This window comes from Bombina bombina, chromosome 5 (genome assembly GCF_027579735.1).
Source record: "Bombina bombina isolate aBomBom1 chromosome 5, aBomBom1.pri, whole genome shotgun sequence".
NCBI classification, from domain to species: Eukaryota; Metazoa; Chordata; class Amphibia; order Anura; family Bombinatoridae; genus Bombina; species Bombina bombina.
Window position 1 is genome coordinate 973,957,478 of NC_069503.1, and position 27,630 is coordinate 973,985,107.

At 39.1% G+C, this 27,630-nt stretch overlaps 1 protein-coding gene across 1 annotated transcript in view; it reads right to left on the reverse strand.

Annotated features, from left to right (window-relative positions):
* The window catches only part of CALB1 (calbindin 1), a 107,337-nt gene that overhangs the window by 34,675 nt on the left and 45,032 nt on the right, over window positions 1–27,630 (reverse strand). The window contains exons 5-6 of the mRNA XM_053713175.1: window positions 17,356–17,412; window positions 6,752–6,829 (exon numbers count right to left, since the gene is read on the reverse strand). Of these exons, the coding sequence (XP_053569150.1) occupies window positions 6,752–6,829; window positions 17,356–17,412 (135 nt within the window). The remainder of the gene's footprint in view (window positions 1–6,751; window positions 6,830–17,355; window positions 17,413–27,630) is intronic.

Consider the following 27,630-nt stretch of genomic DNA (forward strand, 5'->3'; position numbering starts at 1 on the left):
CTGAAGACTTAGAAAATCCACCTCCCAGTTCTCAACACCTGGGATATGGATAGCTGATAGACAAGAGTGAGTCTCTGTCCAGTGAATTATTGTAAGACTTCTAACATCGCTAGGGAACTTCTGTTCCCCCTTGATGGCTGATGTAAGCCACAGTCGTGTATTTTGTCCGACTGAGTATGATGTACCTCAGAGTTGCTAACTGAGGCCAAGTCTGAAGAGCATGGAATATCACTCCCAGTTCCAGAATATTTATTAGAAGGAGGGTCTCCTCCTAAGTCCACTATCCCTGAGCCTTCAGGGAGTTCCAGACTGCATCCCAACCTAAAAGGCTGGCATCTATTGTAACAATTGTCCCATCTGAACTGCGGAAGGTCATACCCTTGGACAGATGGACCCGACATAGTCACCAGAGAAGAGAATCTCTGGTCTCTTGGTCCAGGTTTAACAGGGGGACAAATCTGTGTAATCCCCGTTCCTCTGACTGAGCATGCATAGTTGCAGCGGTCTGAAATGTAGACGTGCAAACGGTACTATGTCCCTTGCCGCTACAATTAAGCCGATTTCATTCATGTACTGAGCCACCGAAGGGCGCGGATGGGATGAAAAAACACGGCAGAAATTTAGAAACTTTTGACAACCTGGACTCCGTCAGGTAAATTTTCATTTCTACAGAATCTATCAGAGTCCCTAGGAGGGAAACCCTTGAGATTGGGGATAGAGAACTCTTTCCTTGTTCACTTTCCACCCATGTGATCTCAGAAATGCCAGTACTACGTCCGTATGAGACTGGGCAATTTGGATGTTTGACGCCTGTATCAGGATGTCGTCTAAATAAGGGGCCACTTCTATGCCCCGCGGTCTAAGGACCGCCAAAGCGACCCCAGAACCTCCATAAAGATTCTTGGGGCTGTAGATATCCCAAAGGAAAGAGCTACAAACTGGTAATGCCTGTCTAGAAAGGCAAACCTGAAAAACGATGGTGATCTTTATGCATCACAATGTGAGGATAAGCATCCTTCAAATCCATTGTAGTCCTCTATTGACTCTCCTGGATCATAGTTAAGATGGTACGAATAGTTTCCATCTTAAATGACGGAATTCTGAGGAATTTGTTTAAGATCTTTAGATCCAAAATAGGTCTGAAGGTTCCCTCTCCTTGGGAACCACAAACAGATTTGAGTAAAAACTCTGTCCCTGTTCCTCTCTTGGAACTGGATGGATCTCGTACACAATGTAAGAATGCCTCCTTCTTTATCTGGTTTGCAGATAATTGTGAAAGGCGAAATCTCCCCTTTTTTGGGGGGGGAATCTTTGAAATCCAGAATATATCTCTGGGATATAAATTCCAATGCCTAGGGATCCTGGGCATCTCTTGCCCACGCCTGGGCGAAGAATGAAAGTCTGCCCCCTATAGGATCCGTTACCGGATAGGGAGCCGTTCTACATGCTGTCTTAGAGGCAGCAGCAGGCTCCTTGGCCTGCTTATCTTTGTTCCAGGTCCAATTGTCTCCAGACCGCCTTGGACTGAGCAAAAATTCCCTCTTGTTTTGCCTTAGAGGAAGAGGATGCCACACCTGCCCTGAAGTTTTTAAAAGGCACGAAAATTAGACTTTTTTTTTTTTTTGGCCCTTGATTTGGACCTATCCTGAGGAAGGGCATGACCTTTTCCTCCAGTGATATAAACAATAATCTCCTTCAAACCAGGCCCGAATAGGGTCTGCCCCTTGAAGGGAAGTTAAGTAGCTTATTTATTAAAGTCACGACAGCTGACCATGATATAAGCCATAGCGCTCTGCGCGCCAGTATAGTAAAAAAACAGAATTCTTAGCCATTAGTCTAGTCAAATGAACAAGGCATCAGAAAACAAAGGAATTGGCTAGCATAAGCTTGTCAAATATATTCATCCAATGGAGTCGCTTAACTGTAAAGCCTCATCAAGAGACTCAACCCAGAACGCCGCAGCAGCAGTGACAGAAGCAATGTATGCAAGGGGCTGCAGGATAAAACCCTGTTGAATAAACATTTTTTATCCATTGGATCTAAAAAACACAACTGTCCTCGTCAGAGGTAGTGGTACGCTTAGCTAGAGTAGAAACTCTTCTCTCCACCTTAGGAACTGTCTGCCAGAAGTCCTGTGTGGTGGTAACTATTAGAAAACATTCTTCTAAAAAATAGGAGGGGAAGAGAACGGCACACCTGGTCTATCCCATTCCTTATTAAAAAAAAAAAATTTAGTAAACCTCTTTAGGTATTGGAAAAACATCAGTACACACCGGCACTGCATATTATTTATCCAGTCTACACAATTTCTCTGGCCCTGCGATTGTACACATTCATTCAGAGCAGCCAAAGCCTCCCTGAGCAACAAGTGGAGGTTCTCAAGCATAAATTTTAAATGTAGAAATATCAGAATCAGGTTAAATCATCTTCCCTGAGTAAAAAAAAAATCACCCACAGACTAAGCATATTGTGAGGTAGTATCATACATGGTTCTTAAAGCGTCTGTATGCTCTGTATCTACCCCCAGAGCTAACTGCTTTCCTTTAATTTCAGGTAGTCTGACTAATACTGCTGCCAGAATATTATTCACCACCTTTGCCATGTCTTGTAAAATAAACGCTATGGGCGCCCTTGATGTACTTTGCGCCATTTGAGCGTGAGTCCCTGAAGCGGGAGTCGAAGGGTCTGAAACGTGGGGAGAGTTAGTCGGCATAACTTTCCCCTCGACAGAATCCCCTGGTAAAAGAAACGCTATGGGTGCCCTTGATGTACTTGGCGCCATTTGAGCGTGAGTCCCTAAAGCGGGAGTCAAAAGGTCTGACACGTGGGGAGAGTTAGTCGGCATAACTACCCCCACGACAGAATCCTCTGGTGATAATGTTTTTAAAGACAAAAAATGATCTTTATTGTTTAACATGAAATCAGTACATCTGGTACACATTCTAAGATGGGGTTCCACCATGGCTTTAAAACATAATGAACACAGAGCTTCCTCTATGTTAGACATGTTAGAACAGACTAATAATGAGACTAGTAAGCTTGGAAAACACTTTAAATCAAGTTAACAAGCAAATATATAAAACGTTACTGTGCCCTTAAGAGAAACAAATTTTGTCAAAATTTGAAAAACAGTGAAAAAAAAAAAAAAAAAAGGCAGTAAAACAAACGAAATTTTTACAGTACATGTAATAAGGTAACAGAGCATTGCACCCACTTGCAAATGGATGATTAACCCCTTAATGCAAAAAATAGATAAAAAAAAAAAAACGACATAGACATTTTTAAAAACAGACACAACAAACTGCCACAGCCAACAGTGGGAAGCTTCAGTTAACTGTTTCTATGCAAAATTTAAGCCAGCCATGTGGAAAAAACTTAGGCCCCAATAAGTTTTATCACCAAACATATGTTAAAAAACGATTAAACATGCCAGCAAACGTTTTAAAACACATTTTTACAAGAGTATGTATCTCTATTAATAAGCCTGATACCAGTCGCTTTTACTGCATTTAAGGCTATACCAACATTACAGTGTTATCACCAATGTACGTTAAAAAACGATTAAACATGCCAGCAAACGTTTTAAAACACATTTTTATAAGAGTATGTATCTCTATTAATAAGCCTGATACCAGTCGCTATCGCTGCATTTAAGGCTTTACTTACATTACTTCGGTATCAGCAGTATTTTCTTAGTCAATTCCATTCCTAGAAAAATATTTTACTGCACATACCTTATCTGCAGGAAAACCTGCACGCCATTCCCCCTCTGAAGTACCTCACTCCTCAGAATGTGTGAGAACAGCAAATGGATCTTAGTTACGTCTGCTAAGATCATAGAAAAACGCAGGCAGATTCTTCTTCCAAATACTGCCTGAGATAAACAGCACACTCCGGTGCCATTTAAAAATAACAAACTTTTGATTGAAGAATAAACTAAGTAGAAAGCACCACAGACTCTCACAACCTCCTATCTATGTTGAGGCTTGCAAGAGAATGACTGAATATGGCAGTTAGGGGAGGAGCTATATAGCAGCTTTGCTGTGGGTGGACTCTTGCAGCTTCCTGTTGGGAAGGAGAATATATTCCATAAGTAATGGATGATCCGTGGACTGGATACACTTAACAAGAGAAATGAAACCAGTAGTGATTGATGGTCACTTAGAAGCAACAAGGATGTGAAGCAAGTTATTTGATAAAAAAGAACTGCCTCTTTCCAATATAGAGTGTTAGGGGTCAATTTATTAAAGTCTGGCGGACATGATACACTATAGCGTATTATGTCCTCCAGACATCGCTAAATGCGGACAGCGTATGCTGTCCATATTCAGCATTGCACAAGCAGTTCTAGTGAACTGCTTGTGCAATACCGCTCCCTGCAGATTCAGGGCCAATCAGCCACTAGCACTGGGTGTCAATCAGCCCGATCATATAGGATCGGGCGTATTGCTGTACGCAGCCTCGGAGGTGGCGTATAAATTAAGAAGCAGTGGACTATAGACCATTGCGTCTTAACTCCTGTTTCCGGCGAGCCTAAATTCTCGCACAGAAACAGGGTGAATTGGCCCAATTCGGACAATAATAAATTGACCCCTGTGGGTATATTTCTATTGTTATGGGTGAAAAGGGCCTATGCAGAATCATAACCTCTAAAATAGCAACAATGATATGAGTACTTTGTTAATGATATGACAATCATTTGGCAGCTGTACCAACAAAGCATCACCTTCAAAATAAAGGGGTTTGTGAACCCTCATTCAAAAGCCCAGAATCCTCTCTTTCAAACATTCCCCTCTAATTAAATCTAACGTGGAGTTAGAAACTCTCTAACAGTGCCCCTCCCCTTCCATTTAATTTTTTTTCTTAAGGCCAGTGGGGTTCGTGTTTGCAATGTGACCACATGTACCCTAGGACTAGGGGACAAGTAAACCTTAATTTCAAAGAGAAGATACGTTCCCTTCAAATGATGAAGTCACCTGCCGCTCTAGATCAAAAAGAGGGGGGGGGGGGATGGCGGTTTTGATAGAGCCTTCTCCTTTTCAACCAAAACAGATGTTTAACTGCTGCAAATGATCATCAACTTTACACAAATCATGAGCATCTTTCAGGGACATGCAACCTCTTGTTTAAGAGAACAGACTCCTCTCTTACAAATTAGAGGTTGGTCTCTAATCCTCCGCATTTAATAGGTTGAAAGCAGTTAAAATATCATGCTGCATTCTTTAGCAGTTCAGGAATATATCCATTAAAATGCCTATTAAGTATATTTTATCTCCTTTGCTGTGGCCAATTAGGGACAGCTATTGCAATGATCATGCAATCACTGCAGGATTGGGTAACGATCTTAAGAACACTTCTACAAAGTGGACAAAATAAATAATGAAAATACATTAGGGAATATATATATATTCATTTTTTTAAAGTTCCTGAATTGCTCACAGCTATGTTCCATTTCCAGATATTAGTCACATCCCTGTTTTTAAAGAGTTAGCTCTAATATGACAACAAGCATGATCGATTGGGAAAAGAAGAGTAAAAGGGCGAGAAAGCTTTAGAGGAAAATGGAGAAGTAAAGGAGAAAAACAGGGGTAGAAAGAAAGATGGAGAAGCACAGATTAAAAATGGGGACAGGGATAGCATGAGAGCAACAGACTCCTCATTGGCATTCTACACAGAGCCAATAAACAACCATTAAACAGCAGATTTAGGACAAAAACAGAACACAGCCAAGCCCCCAGTGAACCAATTGGATTATGACAGCAGACATCAAGAAACCGGAAGACTATAAAATATCTGCTTACTAATGTCTGCTTACACTGGAAAATTTGAATCACAATTTCCTCAACAGTTAGAAGCACAAAACACTAACTCCTTAAAGAAATGTTTAACAAAGTTAAATTAAATGAAAAATATACACAATGGGGCCTATCTATCAAGCTCCGAATGGAGCTTGTGTTGCCCGTGTTTCTGGAGAGTCCTCAGACTCGCTAGAAACAGCAGTTATGAAGAAGCGGTCTAAAGACCGCTGCTCCATAACCCTGTCCGCCTGCTCTGAGCAGGCGGACAGGAATCGCCGCAATTCAACCCGATCAAATACGATCGGGTTGATTGACACCTCCCTGCTGGCGGCCGATTGGCCGCGAGTCAGCAGGGGGCGGCGTTGCACCAGCAGCTCTTGTGAGCTGCTGGTGCAATGCTGAATACGGAGAGCGTATTGCTCTCCGCATTCAGTGAGGTCTTGCGGACCTGATCCGCACTGTCGGATCAGGTCCGCAAGACCTTTCATAAATAGAGGCCAATGACTTCTAGATCTAGTTAGTGGTTCCTGAGGACTGACACATGGAAGTAGTTGTATGATACTCTACAACAGTATATCTTGGGTAACTATATTGTTTTTTAGTCCCTGTGGTTAGTCCACTGCGGTGCAACATTTTGCTCTGAAGTTGAAATCATAACAATAACAAATGTTCAAAATAACTGTCCTAGAACACATGAATTCAGATTTGTATACCCCTTTGCTTTCATTAATAAAGAACTATTCCCATGATTATAGTCAGTTCCCTGAATTTTAACCTTTGAAATTTAAGAAACATTGAATACATTTGACACAGCAACAAGCAAAATCAGGTAATTACGGCTATTATTATATTTTAACATCAATCATAAACTGTATCTTTTTTTTAATAAATTGAGTTATCTACCCATAAAAAACTCACCAATAATATTTAATCAAAGATTACTGAAAGCTTACCATTGTATGCGTATATTCATCTAATTTTGAGTCTTCAAAAGGTTTGTTTGCCTTCTTTAATAAATCTTTAAGAAAATTCTAAAAGAACATGAAATTGAGTTATTACAGTATATATATTACCATATTAATGTGTATATTTGCTGTTGAAATTACATTCAAAATATTGTTAAAAGGACATACTGTGTTTCAGCATATATCTATGTTATAGTGCAATATTACACAAATCACCTCTTGAAAACTACTGAAGCAATGTAAACAACAATTTAGTAGTTATAAGCTCAAAAGCATTCAATTTAAAGTGCAGAAAAAAAAAATCAATGAAATATTACATATTGTATTGGAATATTACAAATTATTATACTAAAACTATGCAATGTTCTAACCAATAGGTGTGTATTAAAGGGCCATTACAGTAAATACAATGACATTGTCTAATAAATAAGAGAATGTAATCGAATATAATGACATAAGATATAGCTTGCAATATAAAATTGTTGTGTGGAAATTAATGTGCAATTTAAATACCCTATGGCCAACATTAATATACTTACACACACACACACACACACACACACACACATATATATATATATATATATATATATATATGTATATATATAAATACACACACACTATATATATATATATATATATATATATAAATACACACACACATAAATATATATATATATACACACACATATACATATATATATATATATATATATATATATATATACACACACATATACATATATATATATATATATATATATATATATATATATAAACACACACACATATACATATATATATATATATCCATACATATACATACATACACAAACACACACACACTGAAAGATATTTAGCGTTCCCGCTTGAGCTTAAATATAGATAATCCTTTGACGTGTGCCTAGTTTTGCGCACGTATTGAAAGTAAAACATTTGAGTGAAACCCAGCATGCACTAACCAAAGGACTTTGCAATATCATATTAAAGGGACAGTTCACCCAAAAAAATTCTCCCCTTTAAATTATTCCCAATGATCCTTTTAACCTGCTAGAGTGTATTAAATTGGTTACAAGTAGCTCCTTAACTCCTATTTCAGCATTTGAAATAGCTGATTTAGCCTGTGGTATCGCCACCTACACTGAACAAATTAATACTGGAATATAGGCTATTGAATAGCCTAAGTAAACACAACCAGCAGAAGAAATTACACTCTCAGTGGGATACAGGATAGTTAAGTAATAAAATGATAATTTTCCATTGTTCTCTCTATGTATTGAGCTTTGGTGTTCCAGATAAATAAAAGATAAGGAAGCAAGTCTGTTTACACAAACTTAGAACATAATGAGATCTGATATCACCTTTATCACCTTTAAGTTCAACCCATTGTAATAGGCTGTGGTTTCAAAGCACAAAATCAGCTACTTCATATACACAAATAAGCATGAAAATGGAATTTCTCAAATATTTTATACTCTGCAGTTGGTATAACAAGTCATTTAAAATACATTAATGGAAAAATAATTTTACAGTGTACTGTCCCTTTAACAATAAAGCAGTCTTTTGGAAATAATCTACGTAAAAATACGTACAAAATTAATTTTTTGAAAGCATTTAAAACTGTTGCCTTGTTAGCAACATGTGTAGAGGTTTGATAATATGTAATAAAACACTTTAAAACCCTGATAAACATGTTTATTCTGAATCCCCTGATTTGGGTCAATAAGCAATCACTGTGATGTATGTAGTCAAGTCAGGCAATTTTAAGCATTTTGCAGTATACTTAGGTTACAGAATTTGAGATCCAGCTTCACAATTTTAAATGTGTGTGTGTGTGTGTGTGTGTATATATATATATATATATATACAGTGAAAGCAGTCAAATCAAATAATGTATATATACAATGCTGTTTGTTTTATTTAATTTTATTAATGAATGAATAAATTAATAATTAAGTAAATATAGACATATGAGGGGTTATTCAGGGATACCAGTGTTACAATCAGGGCTGCCATCAGGGGGTGACAGGGGTGACTCCTGTCAGGGGCCCAAATTTTGACATCCACCAGAGGGTACTACAGCAGAGTTCTATTGAGCATGGGAAATGTTATTACAAGGAGTAAAGCATTAGCATTTGAGAGGATTTCTTAGTGTGCACTAAACCACTATGCATAGTGTGAGACAGACTTGGCACTTAAGTTTGTACAGTGTGTGCCTGAGCCAGACGGCAGATCACTTTCATTTGCAGAGGAGTTAGGACTTACTTAGTAAATGTTTTTTTATTTATTTGTGCAATTTCAGATTGTAATTTCAGTGTGGTATATAATTGTATGGTGGGGCCAGGGGTCCATAAAAACACATTTGCTTAGCAATATGCAGCAGTGTTTTTATGATTATTTGACAATGCTGTAGAAATTCTATATTTAAAGCCATGCAGAAATGTTTCCTCCTCAATACACAAATGGTAGGTGCTCTTTTGGCAGATATGAGTTTTTTTTAAATAATATATATATATTTTAATTGCATTCCAGTTTACTTCCCCTTTATGCAAGGACTTTCCAGATGGCATTTTATCTAAGATTTTTACATCTGCATAAAATGTTATACTCTAAGGCTAAGATTGCTCAGTGTTTGAAATGAGACAGGTTAACTTACCACTGTTCAGTTAACACTACAGCTGACTTAATTTTGAAATACATACAAACAAGCCTAAATCCTGCATTTAACCAGGTCTAATGGTATGAGACTGAGTACCACAGCTTATGGTTCCACCAAGACCATATAGAGTTCTGCATTTTCAAAATCCATAAGTACAGCTGACAGATGGGAACATTTGTACACCATATTTGAAGTGGTGCTCTTGGTTGGGGAAAATGGGGAGAGAAAAAACCAAACATATGTCAACCTTTCAAAAGTACTTTTCTTCATCTAGCCATCTACCCAGATCATTAATATACAATTTTGAATTCACTGAATTATTTTTATTTGCACATTTACAAATATGATTCCTTAAAAGGTGATCTCTTAATTTCTGCATTTTTTTTTAATCATGCATGTCACTCATTGTTGATTTAGGGGATGCAATGTGCACAAATGTTACCTTCTGTGAGTGTCTCTGTTGGTGTCTGTGTTTATGTCTTTGTGCTTTTGTTTGTGTCTCTATGAGTGTGTATGTATTTTTTTCTGTGGGTCTCTCTGTGAGAGTGTGTGCGTTTGTCTTTGTGCTTTTTCTATGGGTGTCTCTGTGAGGGTGTGTATATGTATGTCTGTGTATTTTCTCTTGATGCCTCTGTGAGGGTGGGTGTGTATGTCTTTGTGTGTTTTCTGAGGATGTCTCTGTGAGGGTGTGTGTATGTATACATGTCTGTGTGTTTTCTGTGGGTGTCTCTGTGAGGGTGTATGTATGTCTGTGCATTTTCTGTGGGTGTCTCTGTGAGAGTGTGTGTATGTCTTTGTGTGTTTTCTGTGGATGTCTCAGTGAGGGTGTGTGTGTGTATGTATCTCTTTGTGTGTTTTACAGTATGTGGTTGTCTCTCTGTGTGTGTATGTCTTTGTGTGTTTTTTGTGGGTGTCTGTGTGTGTGTCTTTGTGTGTTTTCTGAGGCAGTCTCTGTCAGTGTTTCCTTGGGTGTATGTGCAAGTTTGTGTTTGAGTTTGTGTGTGTCCATTGTCTGTTCCTTTTTAGGACATTTTGGCCTTACTACTGAATATTCACATCTTTCTACAGACTTTGAGACTAATGAGACCTTTCCGGAAGTCACCAATCCACCATTTAACCTTTCAATTATTGTTTAGGCAGTGCAGGGCCCTTCCTTTCAGCCACTGCATGCTGTTGTCATCTTCCTTGACAAAAATATAATTAGAACTCCATATTTTGTTTTGTAAATCTCCTTTTTTTTGACAAAAACAGAATTTATGCTTACCTGATAAATTACTTTCTCCAACGGTGTGTCCGGTCCACGGCGTCATCCATTACTTGTGGGATATTCTCCTCCCCCACAGGGAAAGGCAAGGAGAGCACACAGCAAGAGCTGTCCATATAGTCCCTCCCAGGCTCCGCCCCCCCAGTCATTCGACCGACGGTTAGGAGAAAAAAAGGAGAAACTATAGGGTGCCGTGGTGACTGTAGTGTATAGAGAAATACATTTTTCAAACCTGATTAAAAAACCAGGGCGGGCCGTGGACCGGACACACCGTTGGAGAAAGTAATTTATCAGGTAAGCATAAATTCTGTTTTCTCCAACATTGGTGTGTCGGTCCACGGCGTCATCCATTACTTGTGGGAACCAATACCAAAGCTTTAGGACACGGATGAAGGGAGGGAGCAAATCAGGTTACCTAAACAGAAGGCACCACGGCTTGCAAAACCTTTCTCCCAAAAATAGCCTCCGAAGAAGCAAGAGTATCAAATTTGTAGAATTTGGCAAAAGTGTGCAGAGACGACCAAGTCGCTGCCTTACATATCTGATCAACAGAAGCCTCGTTCTTGAAGGCCCATGTGGAAGCCACAGCCCTAGTAGAGTGAGCTGTGATTCGTTCAGGAGGCTGCCGTCCGGCAGTCTCATAAGCCAATCGGATAATGCTTTTCAGCCAGAAAGAAAGAAAGAGAGGTAGCAGTAGCTTTTGTCCTCTCCTCTTACCAGAATAAACGACAAACAAAGAAGAAGTTTGTCTGAAATCCTTTGTTGCTTCTAAATAGAACTTTAAAGCACAGACTACATCTAAATTGTGTAACAAGCGTTCCTTCTTTGAAACTGGATTCTGACACAAAGAAGGGACAACTATTTCCTGGTTAATATTCTTGTTGGAAACAACTTTTGGAAGAAAACCAGGCTTGGTACGCAAAACAACCTTATCTGAATGGAACACCAGATAGGGTGGATCACATTGCAAAGCAGATAGTTCAGAAACTCTTCTAGCAGAAGAAATAGCAACCAAAAACAGAACTTTCCAAGATAGTAACTTGATATCTATGGAATGTAAGGGTTCAAATGGAACCCCTTGAAGAACTGAAAAAAACAAAATTTAGACTCCAGGGAGGAGTCAAAGATCTGTAAACAGGCTTGATTCTGACCAAAGCCTGTACAAAAGCTTGTACATCTGGCACAGCTGCCAGTCGTTTGTGTAACAAGACAGATAAAGCAGAAATCTGTACTTTTAGAGAACTCGCTGACAATCCCTTATCCAAACCTTCTTGGAGAAAGGAGAGGATCCTGGGAATTTCAATCCATGAGAATCCCTTGGATTCACACCAACAGATATATCTTTTCCATATTTTATGGTAAATCCTTCTAGTCACAGGTTTTCTGGCTTGGACAAGAGTATCTATCACTGAATCTGAAAACCCGCGCTTGGATAAAATCAAGCGTTCAATTTCCAAGCAGTCAGCTGGAGAGAAACTAGATTTGGATGTTCGAATAGACCTTGTACTAGAAGATCCTGTCTCAAAGGTAGCTTCCCTGGTGGAGCCGATGACATATTCACCAGGTCTGCATACCAAGTCCTGCGTGGCCACGCAGGAGCTATCAGAATCACCGAGGCCTTTTCCTGTTTGATCCTGGCTACAATCCTGGGAAGGAGAGGGAACGGTGGACACGCATAAGCTAGGTTGAACGACCAAGGCGTCACTAATGCATCCACTAAAGTCGCCTTGGGATCCCTGGATCTGGACCCGTAGCAAGGAACCTTGAAGTTCTGACGAGACGCCATAAGATCCATGACTGGAATGCCCCATAATTGAGTCAACTGGGCAAAAACCTCCGGGTGGAGTACCCACTCCCCCGGATGGAAAGTCTGATGACTCAGATAATCCGCCTCCCAGTTGTCTACTCCTGGAATGTGAATTGCAGATAAATGGCAGGAGAGATCCTCCGCCCATTTGATGATCTTGGATACCTCTCTCATCGCCAAGGAACTCTTTGTTCCTCCCTGATGGTTGATGTAAGCTACAGTCGTCATGTTGTCTGACTGGAATCTTATGAATCCGGCCTTCGCTAGTTGAGACCAAGCCCGGAAAGCATTGAATATCGCTCTCAGTTCCAGGAAGTTTATCGGGAGAAAAGACTCTTCCCGAGACCATAGACCCTGAGCTTTCAGGGAATCCCAGACCGCGCCCCAGCCTAATAGACTGGCGTCGGTCGTGACAATGACCCACTCTGGTCTGCAGAAACTCATTCCCTGAGACAGGTGATCCTGTGACAACCACCAACGGAGTGAGTCTCTGGTCATCTGGTCTACTTAAATCTTTGGAGACAAGTCTGTATAGTCCCCATTCCACTGCTTGAGCATGCACAGTTGTAATGGTCTTAGATGAATTCGAGCAAAAGGAACTATGTCCATTGCTGCAACCATCAACCCTACTACTTCCATGCACTGAGCTATGGAAGGCTGCAGAATAGAGTGAAGAACTTGACAAGCGTTTAGAAGCTTTGACTTTCTGACTTTTGTCAGGAAGATCTTCATTTTTAAAGAATCTATTATCGTTCCCAAGAAGGGAACTCTTGACGACGGAGGCAGGGAACTCTTTTCTACGTTCACCTTCCACCCGTGAGATCTGAGAAAGGCTAGAACAATGTCTGTATGAGCCTTTGCTTTGGAAAGAGACGACGTTTGGATTAGAATGTCGTCCAGATAAGGTGCCACTGCAATACCCCTTGGTCTTAGAACTGCTAGAAGGGACCCTAGCACCTTTGTGAAAATCCTTGGATGATATTTGTGGATAGGAATATGTAGATACGCATCCTTTAAATCCACGGTAGTCATAAATTGACCCTCCTGGATTGAAGGTAAAATTGTTCGAATGGTTTCCATTTTGAACGATGGAACTCTGAGAAATTTGTTTAGAATTTTTAAATCCAGAATTGGTCTGAAAGTTCCCTCTTTTTTGGGAACTACAAACAGATTTGAGTAAAACCCCTGACCTTGTTCCACAGTTGGAACTGGGTGTATCACTCCCCTCTTTAACAGGTCTTCTACACAATGTAAGAATGCCTGTCTCTTTATTTGGTTTGAAAATAAGTGAGACATGTGGAACCTTCCCCTTGAGGGTAGTTCCTTGAATTCCAGAAGAAAACCCTGAGAGACTATTTCTAGTGCCCAGGGATCTAAACATCTCTTGCCCAAGCCTGAGCAAAGAGAGAGAGTCTGCTCCCTACAAGATCCGGTCCCGGATCGAGGGCTACCCCTTCATGCTGTTTTGGTAGCAGCAGCAGGCTTCTTGGCCTGTTTACCCTTGTTCCAGCCTTGCATTGATTTCCAAGCTGGTTTAGTCTGGGAAGCGTTACCCTCTAGTCTAGAGGCTGCCGAGTTGGAAGCCGGTCCGTTCCTGAAATTGCGAAAGGAACGAAAATTGGACTTATTCTTAGCCTTGAAAGGTTTATCTTGTGGGAGGGCATGGCCCTTTCCCCCAGAGATGTCTGAAATAATCTCTTTCAATTCTGGCCCAAAAAGGGTCTTACCCTTGAAATATTAAGCAATTTTGTCTTGGAAGATACATCCGCCGACCAAGACTTTAGCCAGAGCGCTCTGCGCGCCACAATTGTAAACCCTGAATTTTTCGCCGCTAACCTCGCTAACTGCAAAACGGCGTCTAAAATAAAGGAATTAGCTAACTTAAGTGCGTGAATTCTGTCCATGACTTCCTCATACGGAGTCTCCCTACTGAGCGACTTTTCCAGTTCCTCGAACCAGAACCACGCCGCTGTAGTGACAGGAATAATGCACGAAATAGGTTGAAGGAGTTAACCTTGCTGTACAAAAATCTTTTTAAGCAAACCCTCCAATTTTTTATCCATAGGATCTTTGAAAGCACAATTGTCCTCAATAGGAAAGGATGTGCGCTTGGCTAGAGTAGAAACCGCCCCCTCGACCTTAGGGACTGTTTGCCATGTGTCCTTCCTGGGGTCGACCATAGGGAACAATTTCTTAAATATAGGAGGAGGGACAAAAGGTATGCCTGGGTTCTCCCACTCCTTATACACTATGTCCGACACCCGTTTAGGTATCGGAAAAGCATCAGGGTGCACGGGGACCTCAAGGAACTTGTCCATCTTGCACAATTTTTCTGGGATGACAAGATTGTCACAATCATCCAGAGTAGATAGCACCTCCTTAAGTAATGCGCGGAGATGCTCTAATTTAAATTTAAATGTCACAACATCAGGTTCTGCCTGCTGAGAAATTCTTCCTATATGAAATTTCCCCATCTGACAAACCCTCCCTCACTGCCACTTCAGATTGGTGTGAGGGTATAACAGAAAAATTATCATCAGCGCCCTCCTGCTCTACAGTGTTTAAAACAGAGCAATCGCGCTTTCTCTGAAATGCTGGCATTTTGGATAAAATATTAGCTATGGAGTTATCCATTACTGCCGTCAATCGCTGCATAGTAACAAGCATTGGCGCGCTAGAAGTACTAGGGGTCGCCTGCACGGGCATAACTGGTATAGACACAGAAGGAGATGATGTAGAACTATGTCTACTTCCTTCTAGATAGCACCTCCTTATCTGAGGAATCATCCTGGGCAACTTTACAATTTGTGACAGTACTGTCCTTACTTTGTTTGGACGCTATGGCACAATTATCACACATATTTGAAGGGGGAACCACATTGGCTACCATACATACAGAACATGATCTATCTGAAGGTACAGACATGTTAAACAGGCTTAAACTGGTTAATAAAGCACAAAAAACGTTTAAAAACAAAACCGTTACTGTCTCTTTAAATGTTAAACAGGGCACACTTTATTACTGAATATGTGAAAAACTATGAAGGAATTATCCAATCTTTACCAAATTTTCACCACAGTGTCTTAATCCATTCAAAGTATTGCACCCCAATTTTCAAGCTGTTAACCCTTAAAATTTTGAAACCGGAGCCGTTTACAATTTTAACCCCCTTACAGCCCCAGCCACAGCCTTTGCTGCGACTTCACCAATCCCAGGGGGGTATATGATACCAAATGAAGCCTTCTAGGAACGTTTTTAGTGGATTCCAGACCCTCACACATGCAGCTGCATGTACTGTACTCAAAAGTAACTGTGCAATAATGGCGCGAAAATGAGGCTCTGCCTACTACAGAGAAAGGCCCTTCCTGACTGGGAAGGTGTCTTAACAAGTGCCTGGTGCTAAAAACGTTCCCCAATGTTATAAAAGTGTGAAATTCAACTTCAAACTGCATATAATACTTAAATAAAGCAATCGATTTAGCCCCTAAAAGTGTCTATCAGTTTATAGCCCATAATAAACCCTTTATTCTGTTTGAGACTAAGAAAATGGCTTACCGATCCCCATGAGGGAAAAATGACAGCCTTCCAGCATTACACAGTCTTGTTAGAAAAATGGTCATACCTTGAGCAGAAAAGTCTGCAAACGGTTCCCCCTAACTGAAGTTCTCTCATCTCAACAGTCCTGTGTGGGAACAGCAATTGATTTTAGTTACTGCTGCTAAAATCATACACCTCTTATAAACAGAACTCTTCATCTCTTTCTGTTTCAGAGTAAATAGTACATACCAGCACTATTTTAAAATAACAAACTCTTGATAGAAGAATAAAAAACTACAACTAAACACCACAAACTCCTCACTATCCCCGAGGAGATGCTACTTGTTCAGAGCGGCAAGGAGAATGACTGGGGGGGCGGAGCCTGGGAGGGACTATATGGACAGCTCTTACTGTGTGCTCTCCTTGCCTTTCCCTGTGGGGGAGGAGAATATCCCACAAGTAATGGATGACGCCGTGGACCGGACACACCAATGTTGGAGAACCTGTAGTCTTCCTCATTACTTGTCAGGTCAATGTAAACAAGTGCTGAGTGTCTGTTTGGGTGTCTGTGTCTGAGTGTGTTTGTGTGTTTCTTTGCATGTCTGCTAGAGTGTCTATATGTGAATCCTTATGTGTGAGTGTGTGTTTCAGTGTATGAATGTGTCTGTGTGTTTCTGTGTTTGTGTGTTACTACCTTTACAACATTTCCAAGTTTGACTACTCTTAAGAATAAAGTGCATATACGTTTTAGTCACTTGGTCAAAATTGCAAATGTCAAAGTGGGGGGGGGCCTGATCAATGGTTAAGTCAGGGGCCCCAAAATTTCTAGTGGCGGCCCTGGTTACAATGCAACTATGGCTAATTTTGAAAAACAAATGGTTTGGAAATAGCAAAGTGCTACTTGTACTTATTGCCCTATAACTTGCAAAAAAAGCAAAGAACATGTAAACATTGGGTATTTTTAAACCCAGGACAAAATTTAGAAACTATTTAGCATGGGAGTATTTTGGTGGTAGTAGATGTGTAACAGATTTTGGGGGTCAGTTAGAAAAAAGTGTGGTTTTTTTCCAATTTTTTCATCATATTTTATAATAAATGATAAGATATGATGAAATAATGGTATCTTTAGAAAGTCAATTTAATGGCGAGAAAAACTGTATATAATATGTGTGGGTACAGTAAATGAGTAAGAGGAAAATTACAGCTAAAGACAAACACCGCAGAAATGTTAAAATAGCCCTGGTCCTTAACGGTAAGAAAATTGAAAAATGGTCTGGTCACTAAGGGGTTAACTTGCTTCTCTAAAATATATATTTTACATTACCTTAAGCTCATCAGTTTCTATGAAACCACTGTGATCAGTATCATATCTTCTCCATGTCTGAAAAGAGAATAAGTAAACTATTATATCTGATTTTTTTTTAAAACATTGTCACAATCTAAAGCATTATTTCACGTGTATAGATGTTTAAAAATGTGTTATTACTGCCAAAAGAGAGACTTTAAAGGGATATGAAAGTCAGAATTAAATTTTCATGATTCTGGTAGAGCATGCAACTTTAAAACACTTCCAAATTCACTTCTGTTATAAAATCGACTTTGTACTCTTGGCATCATTTGTTGAAAAGCATATGTACATATGCTCAGCTGCAGCAGTGCACTACTGGGAGCTTTGTTGATTGGTGGCTGCACATAGTTGTGTTCAGTTATCTTCCAGCAGTGCATTGCTGATCGATCTAGAGTTGACTTTGCAGTGGTTAAACACAGTTATGTGGAAGAAACAGCAGTAATGAAATGCTGTATTATATTAGAGCATTTTCTTTTTGCACTTTTATGTCCCTTTACATTATGAATATAAAATTTGATTATTACAGAACATGATATTTAAAGAAAAAAAAAATGTTACCAAGCAACACAAGGTGAATATGTCTCATATTCTGAACTAACTTTAACAAATTTTAAGAAATGCGTTTCATTCATGACAAAACAAGTTAGAGCCCAGGTTCTAACACCCCCCTTACAAATATTATACACAAAATTGTAAAACACTTTAATAAAAGACATGTTGTTCAAAAGATTATTTTTTTCCTCACTTGAGAACACAAGGACTTCAAGCAATCTTATTCTCTGAGCTGTCCTTTCAAGCAGTGAGATATTTTAGTCAGTGTAACGAAACCGTCCAGTAAAATAACAGCGTGAGACAAAATTCACTCTTCAATGGATCTGCCACCGAAAATGTTATTCTACTTGAACTTTACAGCAGCATATGATATTCATACCTGATGCAGCTTCCTGTGAAGATTAATGACATTGATGCTATACATATGCAGGTTGGGATTTATGAGCGTCAAGGCACCATCTCTGATCTTTTGTGTGCTTCTGTATCTGTGTTTGAATGTGTTGATTATGATGAAGCACCTCAAGTAGAAAACGATTGAAATATAGATAATCTGGTGTGCTAAAGATCTGAGGCAGCTATGAAAACCAAGACACACACACATCTAAAATAAATTGTCACTTAGCAAATTGTCTTGGTGTTGTGATGTGTTGTAATGTGTCACAACAGCTACTTTGAATGGGTACTATAATGAACAATAGCCATTGATATGGTCAAACGTTTGAGCCAGAGTGAGGTGCAAGATCAAGAAGAAATATGCTTTTATTTATTTTTTCTTTAGTCAGCAAAAAGTGTCACTACGTGGAAAATGTAAACATAAAAATTTCCATACGTATTTTATTGTTTTTAAAAAAGCACTTAACGTAAAAAAGTGCATATCCAACTGGGATAGCTCCACCCATTACCCTTTATAAAGTGAGCACTACATTCTTATAGGTTAAAGATAACAGACCAATTGCAAATCCATCAAACTTCTCACCTCCATATTATAAACTATGCTAGATGTAAATTACATTGGTGCAATAGGATTACAAAAATAATATTTTTTTAATTAATTAACACATAGATTACAAGTTTTGCGTTACGGATTGTAACGCTGAAAATATGACATTTTCAGTGTTAAAACAGCATAGCAGCTATTACAAGTGTTGTCGGTATAGCTGTACCGCACACCTTTTAGCCTGTAACGCAACGTTAGCCCCGCACATGTAAAAATGATTTTTTTTTCATGGGATTCCCATAGCGCCGGTATTACAAGTTTTGCGTTCTGGCTAAAAAGTGAGAGTTACAGCCTAAAATGACAAGATCCGTACCACCATCTAAAGTCAGTAGTTATGAGTTTTACGCTACAAAGCTCTAACATAAGACTCATAACTAAAGTGTTAAAAGTACACTAAAACCCATAAACTACCTATTAACCCCTAAACCGAGGCCATCCCGCATCGCAAACACTATAATACATTTATTAACCCCTAATCTGCTGCTCCCGACATCGCCACCACTAAAAAAATGTATTAGCCCCTATTCCGCCGCTCCCCAACATTGTCAACACTATAATAAACTTATTAACCCCTAAACTGCCGCCCTCCCACATCGCAAACACTATTTAAATATTATTAACCCCTAATCTGCCGTCCGCCCCACACCGCCGCTATAATAAACCTATTAACCTCTAAACCGCAAGCCCCCCACAACGAAATATACTAAAATAAACTATTAACCCCTAAACCGAAAAACCCTCCCACAACAAAATAAACTAATTTAATCTAGAAACCCCTAAACCTAACGACCCTCTAACTTTATATTAAAATTAAAATTTCCCTAACTTAAATTAAATTAAAATTTACCTCTCAAATTAAAAAAAAAATAATTGTAAACTAACAATTAAACTAATATAATTATTAAACTAACTACCAATTAAATAAAACTAAACTACCAATAAAAGATCATAACACTACTCTAAAAATTACAAAAAGTATCTAATTACAAAAAATAAAAACCAACTAAATTACAAAAACAAACACTAAATTACGAAAAATATCAAAAATAAAAAAGAATTACACCTAATCTAATAGCCCTATCAAAATAACCCCCCCCCCCAAAAATAAAAAAACCCTAGCCTACAATAAACAACCAATGGCCCTTAAAAGGGCCTTTTGTGGGGCATTGCCCCAAATATATCAGCTCTTTTACCTGTAAAAAAAAGACCCCCCAACAGTAAAACCCACCACCCAACCAACCCCCCAAATAAAAAAACTATCTAAAATAACCTAAGCTAACCATTGCCCTGAAAAGGGCATTTGTATGTGCATTGCCCTTAAAATGGAATTTAGCTCTTTTGCTGCCCAGACTCTAAACTAAAAAAAAAACCCACCCAAAAAATTATTTTAAAAACCTAACACTATCTCCCGACGATCCACTTATAGTTGTTGAAGTCTCGCTGAAATGATCTTCATCCAGCCAGCGAAGTCATCATCCATGCGGCAAGAAGTCTTCATCCAGACGGCCTCTTCTATCTTCATCCAGCCGGCGAAGTCCTCATCCAGACGGCAAAAAGTCTTCATCCAGACGGCCTCTTCAATCTTCATCCAGCCGATGCAGAGCGGGTCCATCCTGAAGACATCCGGTGTGGAGCATCCTCTTCATACGGTCACCGCCGTACAATGAATCTTCAATGCAAGGGACGTGATTCAAGATGACGTCTCTTGCATTCCTATTGGCTGAAAAATTTGAATCAGCCAATAGGAATTAGGGCTGCTAAAATCCTATTGGCTATTCAAATCAACCAATAGGATTTAAGCAGCTTTCATTCCATTGGCTAATTCAAATTCCTATTGGCTGATTCAAATTTTTCAGCCAATAGGAATGCTAAGGACGCCATCTTGAATCGCGTCCCTTGCATTGAAGATTTAGTGTACAACCATATGAAGAGGATGCTCCACGCCGGATGGCTTCAGAATGGACCTACTCCGCGCCTCCGGGATCAAGATAGAAGATGCCACCTGGATGAAGATTGAAGAGGCCGCCTGGATAAAGACTTCTCGCCGCTTGGATCAGGACATTGCCGCCGGGATGAAGATTGAAGAGGCCGCCTGGATGAAGACTTCACCGGGCTGAAGATCGTTCAAGCGGGACTTCAAAAACTGTAAGTGGATGGTCAGGGGGTTAGTGTTAGACTTTTTTAAGGGTTTATTCGGTGGGTTTTATTTTTTAGTTTAGGGTCTGGGCAGTAAAAGAGCTAAATGCCCTTTTAAGGGCAATGCCCATACAAATGCCCTTTTCAGGGCAATGGGTAGCTTAGGTTTTTTAGATTTTTTTTTATTTTGTGGGTTGGGGGGGGGGGTTTGTAATGTTAGTGGGTCTTTGTAATTTTTTTTCAATAAAAGAGCTGATATCTTTAGGACAATGCCCTACAAAAGGCCCTTTTAAGGGCCATTGGTATTTTATTCTAGATTAGGTTTTTTTATTTTGGGGTGGTTTTTTTATGGGTGTTAGAATAGGAATAATTTTTTTAATGTTTGATAATTTGTTATTTTGTGTAATGTATATTATTAGGGGGTGTTTATTTTTAGCAAAATGGCTATTTATCTCAGTGCAATGCCCTACAACAGGCCCTTTTAAGGGGCCCCCAAAAGGCCCTTTAAGGGCCCTTGGTAGTTTGGGGGTGTTTGTATTTCTTTGGAGCAAAAGAGCTGTTTATCTCAGGGCAATACCCTACAAAAGGCCCTTTTAAGGGCCCCCAAAAGGTCCTTTTAAGGGCCCCTGGTAGTTTAGGGGATGGGGGGTTGTATAGTATTAGGGGGTCTTTGTATTCTTTTTAGAGCAAAAGAGCTGTTTATCTCAGGGCAATGCCCTACAAAATGCCCTTTTATGGCCCCCCCCAAAAGGCCCTTTTAAGGGTCCTTGGTAGTTTATTCTAGAGTAGGGGTTTTTTTTTTGTTTTTTTAAGGGTATTAGAATAGGATTAATCTTTATTTTTTTGGATAATTTCGTGGTTTTTTTTGTGAAGATATTTTTTTATTTTTTGTAATGGTAGTTATTTTAAATTTTTTGTAATCGTAGTTTTTTTATTTTTTTTAATGGTAGGTTTTAGTGTAAGGCAGATTAGGTTTTATTTCACAGGTAAGTTTGTATTTATTTAACTAGGTAGTTAGTAAATAGTTAATAACTGTTTACTAACTAGTCTACCTAGTTAAAATAAATACTAACTTACCTGTGAAATAAAAATAAAACCTAATCTAGCTACAATATAACTATTAGTTATATTGTAGCTAGCTTAGGTTTTATTTCACAAGTAACACCTAGATTACGAGTTTTGCGTTAGAGGCTTTGCGGTGCTAACGAGCAGTTTATGCTCACCGCTCACTTACAGACAGTGCTGGTATTACAGGTTTTTACAAACCAGACAAGAAGTGAGCGTTGAGCAAAATTTTGCTCATTACCGCACTCCAATACCAGCGCTGCTTACGTTAGCGGTGTGCTGGTGTAACGTGCTCGTGCAAGATTTCCCCATAGGAATCAACGGGGAGAGCCGGCTGAAAAAAAGTCTAACACCTGCAAAAAAGCAGCGTAAAGCTCCTTAACGCAGCCCCATTCATTCCTATGGGGAAATAAAATTTACGATTACACCTAACACCCTAACATGAATCCCGAGTCTAAACACCCCTAATCTTACACTTATTAACCCCTAATCTGCTGCCCCCGACATCGTTGACACCTACATTATATTATTAACCACTAATCTGCTGCTCCGGACACCGCCACCACCTACATTATAGTTATGAACCCCTAATCTGCTGCCCCCAACATCGCCGACACCTACCTAATATTTATTAACCCCTAATCTGCTGCCCCCAATGTCGCCGCCAGCTACCTACACTTATTAACCCCTAATCTGCCGCCCCCGTCACCGCCACTATATTAAATGTATTAACCCCTAAACCTGTCTAACCCTAACCCTAACACCCCCTAACTTCAAAATAATTTTAAATAATCTAAATAAAATTACTATTAATAACTAAATAATTCCTATTTAAAACTAAATACTTACCTGTAAAATAAACCCTAAGCTAGCTACAATATAACTAATAGTTACAGTGCATCTAGCTTAGGGTTTATTTTTATTTTACAGGCAAGTTTGTATTTATTTTAACTAGGTACAGTAGTTATTAAATAGTTATTAACTATTTAATAACTACCTAGCTAAAATAAATACAAAAGTACCTGTAAAATAAAACCTAACCTAAGTTACAATTACACCTAACACTACACTATAAATTAATTCCCTAAATTAAACACAATTAAATACAATTAAATGCAATTAAATAAAATTAGCTAAAGTACAAAAAACAAACAAACAAACACTAAATTACAGAAAATAATAAACAAATTACAATATTTTTAAACTAATTATACCTAATCTAATCCCCATAACAAAATAAAAAAGCCACCCCAAAAATAAAAAAGCCCTACCCTACACTAAATTACAAATAGCCCTTAAAAGGGCCTTTTGCGAGGCATTGCCCCAAAGTAATCAGCTCTTTTACCTGTAAAAAAATTACAAATCCCCCCCCCAACATTAAAACCCACCACCCACACAACCAACCCTACTCTAAAACCCACCCAATACCCCCTTAAAAAAACTTAACACTAACCCCTTGAAGATCACCTTACCGGGAGAAGTCTTCATCCAACCGGGCCGAAGTCCTCAACAAAGCCAGGAGAAGTCTTCATCCAAGCCGGCAGAAGTGGTCCTCCAGACGGGCAGAAGTCTTCATCCAGACGGCATCTTCTATCTTCCTCCATCCGGCGCGGAGCGAGTCCATCTTCAAGACATCTGACGCGAAGCATCCTCTTCAATCGATGGCTAACACAGAATGAAGGTACCTTTAAGGGATGTCATCCAAGATGGCGTCCCTTCAATTCCGATTGGCTGATAGAATTCTATCAGCCAATCGGAATTAAGGTAGAAAAAATCCTATTGGCTGATGCAATCAGCCAATAGGACTGAAGTTCAATCCTATTGGCTGATCCAATCAGCCAATAGAATGCAAGCTCAATCCTATTGGCTGATTGGTTCAGCCAATATGATTGAACTTCAATCCTATTGGCTGATTGCATCAGCCAATAGGATTTTTTCTACCTTAATTCCGATTGGCAGAATTCTATCAGCCAATCGGAATTGAAGGGATGCCATCTTGGATGACGTCACTTAAAGGTACCTTCATTCTATTTTAGTCGTCGCCAGAAGAGGATGCTCCACGTCGGATGTCTTGAAGATGGACTCGCTCTGCGCCGGATGGATGAAGATAGAAGATGCAGTCTGGATGAAGACTTCTGCCCGTCTGGAGGACCACTTCGCTCGGCTTGGATGAAGACTTCTCCCGGCTTTGTTGAGGACTTCGGCCCGTTTGGATGAAGACTTCTCCCGGTAAGGTGATCTTCAAGGGGTTAGTGTTAGGTTTTTTTAAGGGGATATTGGGTGGGTTTTAGAGTAGGGTTGGTTGTGTGGGTGGTGGGTTTTAATGTTTGGGGGGGATTTGTAATTTTTTTTACAGGTAAACTGATTACTTTGGGTAAGTGTACTACTAGTGTAGGGTAGGGCTTTTTTATTTGGGGGGGGGCTTTTTTATTTTGTTAGGGGGATTAGATTAGGTGTAATTAGTTTAAAAATATTGTAATTTGTTTATTATTTTCTGTAACTTAGTATTTGTTTTTTTTTGTACTTTAGCTAATTTTATTTAATTGTATTTAATTGTATTTAATTTAGGGAATTAATTTAATTATAGTGTAGTGTTAGGTGTAATTGTAACTTAGGTTAGGTTTTATTTTACAGGTACTTTTGTATTTATTTTAACTAGGTAGTTATTAAAGAGTTAATAACTATTTAATAACTATTGTACCTAGTTAAAATAAATACAAACTTGCCTGTAAAATAAAAATAAACCCTAAGCTAGTTACAATGTAACTATTAGTTATATTGTAGCTAGCTTAGGGTTTATGTTATAGGTAAGTATTTAGTTTTAAATAGGAATTATTTAGTTAATGATAGGAATTTTACTTAGATTTATTGTAATTATATTTAAGCTAGGGGGGGGTTAGGGTTAGACTTAGATTTAGGGGTGAATAACTTTAGTATAGTGGCGGCGATGTTGGGGGCGGCAGATTAGGGGTTAATAAATGTAGGTAGGTGTCGGCGATGTTAGGGACGGAAGATTAGGGGTTAATAATATTTAACTAATGTTTGCGATGAGGGAGTGCGGCAGTTTAGGGGTTAATATATTTATTATAATGGCGGCGATGTCCGGTTCGGCAGATTAGGGGTTAAAAATTTAATTTTAGTGTTTGCGATGCGGGAGGACCTCGGTTTAGGGGTTAATAGGTAGTTTATGGGTGTTAGTGTACTTTTTAGCACTTTAGTTAGAAGTTTTATGCTACGGCGTACCATAAAACTCTTAACTACTGAATTTAAAATGTGGTACCAGTCTAAACAGGAGAGGGTGTATCGCTCACTTTTTGTCAGACTCGTAATACCGGTGCTATGCAATTCCCATTGAAAAAATAGGATACCCAATTTATGTAAGTGGATTTGCGGTTTTTCCATGTCTGGCCAAAAAAGTGAGCGGTACACCTGTACCTGCAAGACTCGTAATACCAGCGGGCGTTAAAAAGCAGCGCTAGGACCGACCAACGCTGCCTTTTAAGCCTAACGCAAAACTCGTAATCTATCCGTATGTATTTAGTTTTAAATAGGTATTATTTAGTTAATAATTGTAAATTTAATTTAGATCTAATTTAATTATGTTAAAGTTAGGGGGGTTAGGGGTAGGTTTAGGGTTAGGTTTAGGGGTTAATATAGTTTAATTTAGCTTGTTGCGATGTGGGGGGGCTGGCAGTTTAGGGGTTAATAGGTTTATTTAGTTAATAATTGTAAATTTAATTTAGATATATTTTTATTATGTTAAAGTTAGGAGGTGTTAGGGTTAGGTTTAGGGTTACGTTAGGGTTAGGGTTACGTTAGGGTTAGGGTTACATTAGGTTTAGGGGTTAATATAGTTTAATTAATCTTGTTGCGATGGGGGGGCTGGCGGTTTAGGGGTTAATAAATGTAGTATAGTGGCGACGATATTGGGAGCGGCAGATTAGGGGTTAATTATTTTATTTAGGTAGCAGCAATATCGGGAGCGGCAGATTAGGGGTTAATAACTGTAGGCAGGCATCGGCGATGTCGGGGCAGCAGATTAGGGGTGTTTAGACTTGGGGTTTATGTCAGAGTGTTAGGTTTAAACAGTATTTTTATTTTTCCATAGAAATCAATGGGGCTGCGTTATGGAACTTTTGTTTCCGCGATCGCAGGTGTTGTTTTTTTTTTTTTTGCCGGCTCTCCCCATTGATGTCTATGGGGAAATCGTGCATGAACACGTCTCAGCAGTGCTCTGATTGTTTGTGGTATGGAGCTCAACGCAATCATATCGCACGCAAAAGGAGTATGAAAACTTGTAATGGCAGCGCTATAGGAAATTAAATAACGTAACTTTTGTTGTGTTTGTTAATTTCTCTATCGCACTCAAAACTCATAATCTAGGTGTAATTTCTTAATTATATTTACATATATACACATATAAGACACAAATGTAATGTAAAGACAAAATGCTCTTTTCTGTTATTTACAAGAGGCTATATTGCTTAAAAGTTGTTATTGCACTAATGTAGCTATGAATAAAAGGAATTTCTTAGATAATAATTAATCCTTTGTATTAAGTTAATTATATTAACAGTACATCTTGGACCCTCCTCATCCTTCTGTGTGTCTATTTTCCACAAAAGAGTTAATAAAGAAAAAGTATGGATAATTTGAATGTACCATACAGCAGCAGTGTTTGCAACAATGTTAGTTATAAAGTTATACATATAGTGCTCAAGACAAGTGTGAACTCCTCAGCCTTCCTCAGTACCCTCTAATGAAAGGATACCAAGAACAATGTCAAGTTTAGGCCTGGTTGTCGTTTCTTCACTTGATTAAAAATTGTTGTAGGCTTCAATGAAGGTTTGTTATTTAGCAATGTATTAGAATCTACCTTTAGCTAAATCTCTCCAAAACTGAGCTCCTTATTCCCCCCCTTCTTCCAAAATCCCTAACTCGCAACTTTCTCTAACTGTTGATAATATCATTACACCAACCCCACATGTCGGATGTCTTGGGGTCACCTTAAAAATATCTCCAAAATTCGCCACTTCCTCACACAAGACATAATGACTTTAATCCACTCTCTCATCATTTCCTGCCTTGACTATTGCAACTCCATCCTCTCCGGCCTCCCTAGCTGCCATCTATCTCCCTTACAATCCATAATAAATGCCTCTGCTAGGCTAATCTTCCTTACATGTCATTCCTCATTTGCTGCACCTCTATGCCAGTCCCTTCATTCCTCTAACCTCAAGAATAAAACATAAAATCCTGACTCTTAACTTTTAAAGCTCTCAATAATACTGCTCCACCCTACGAGGCCTATTTATTAAAGGTCTGTCGGACCTGATCCGACAGTGCGGATCAGGTCTGACAGACCTCGCTGAATGCGGAGAGCAATACGCTCTCCGTATTCAGCATTGCACCAGCAGCTCTTGTTGGTGCAACACCGCCCCCTGCATATTTCCTGCCAATCGTCCGCCAACAGGGGGGTATCAATCAACCAGATCGTACTC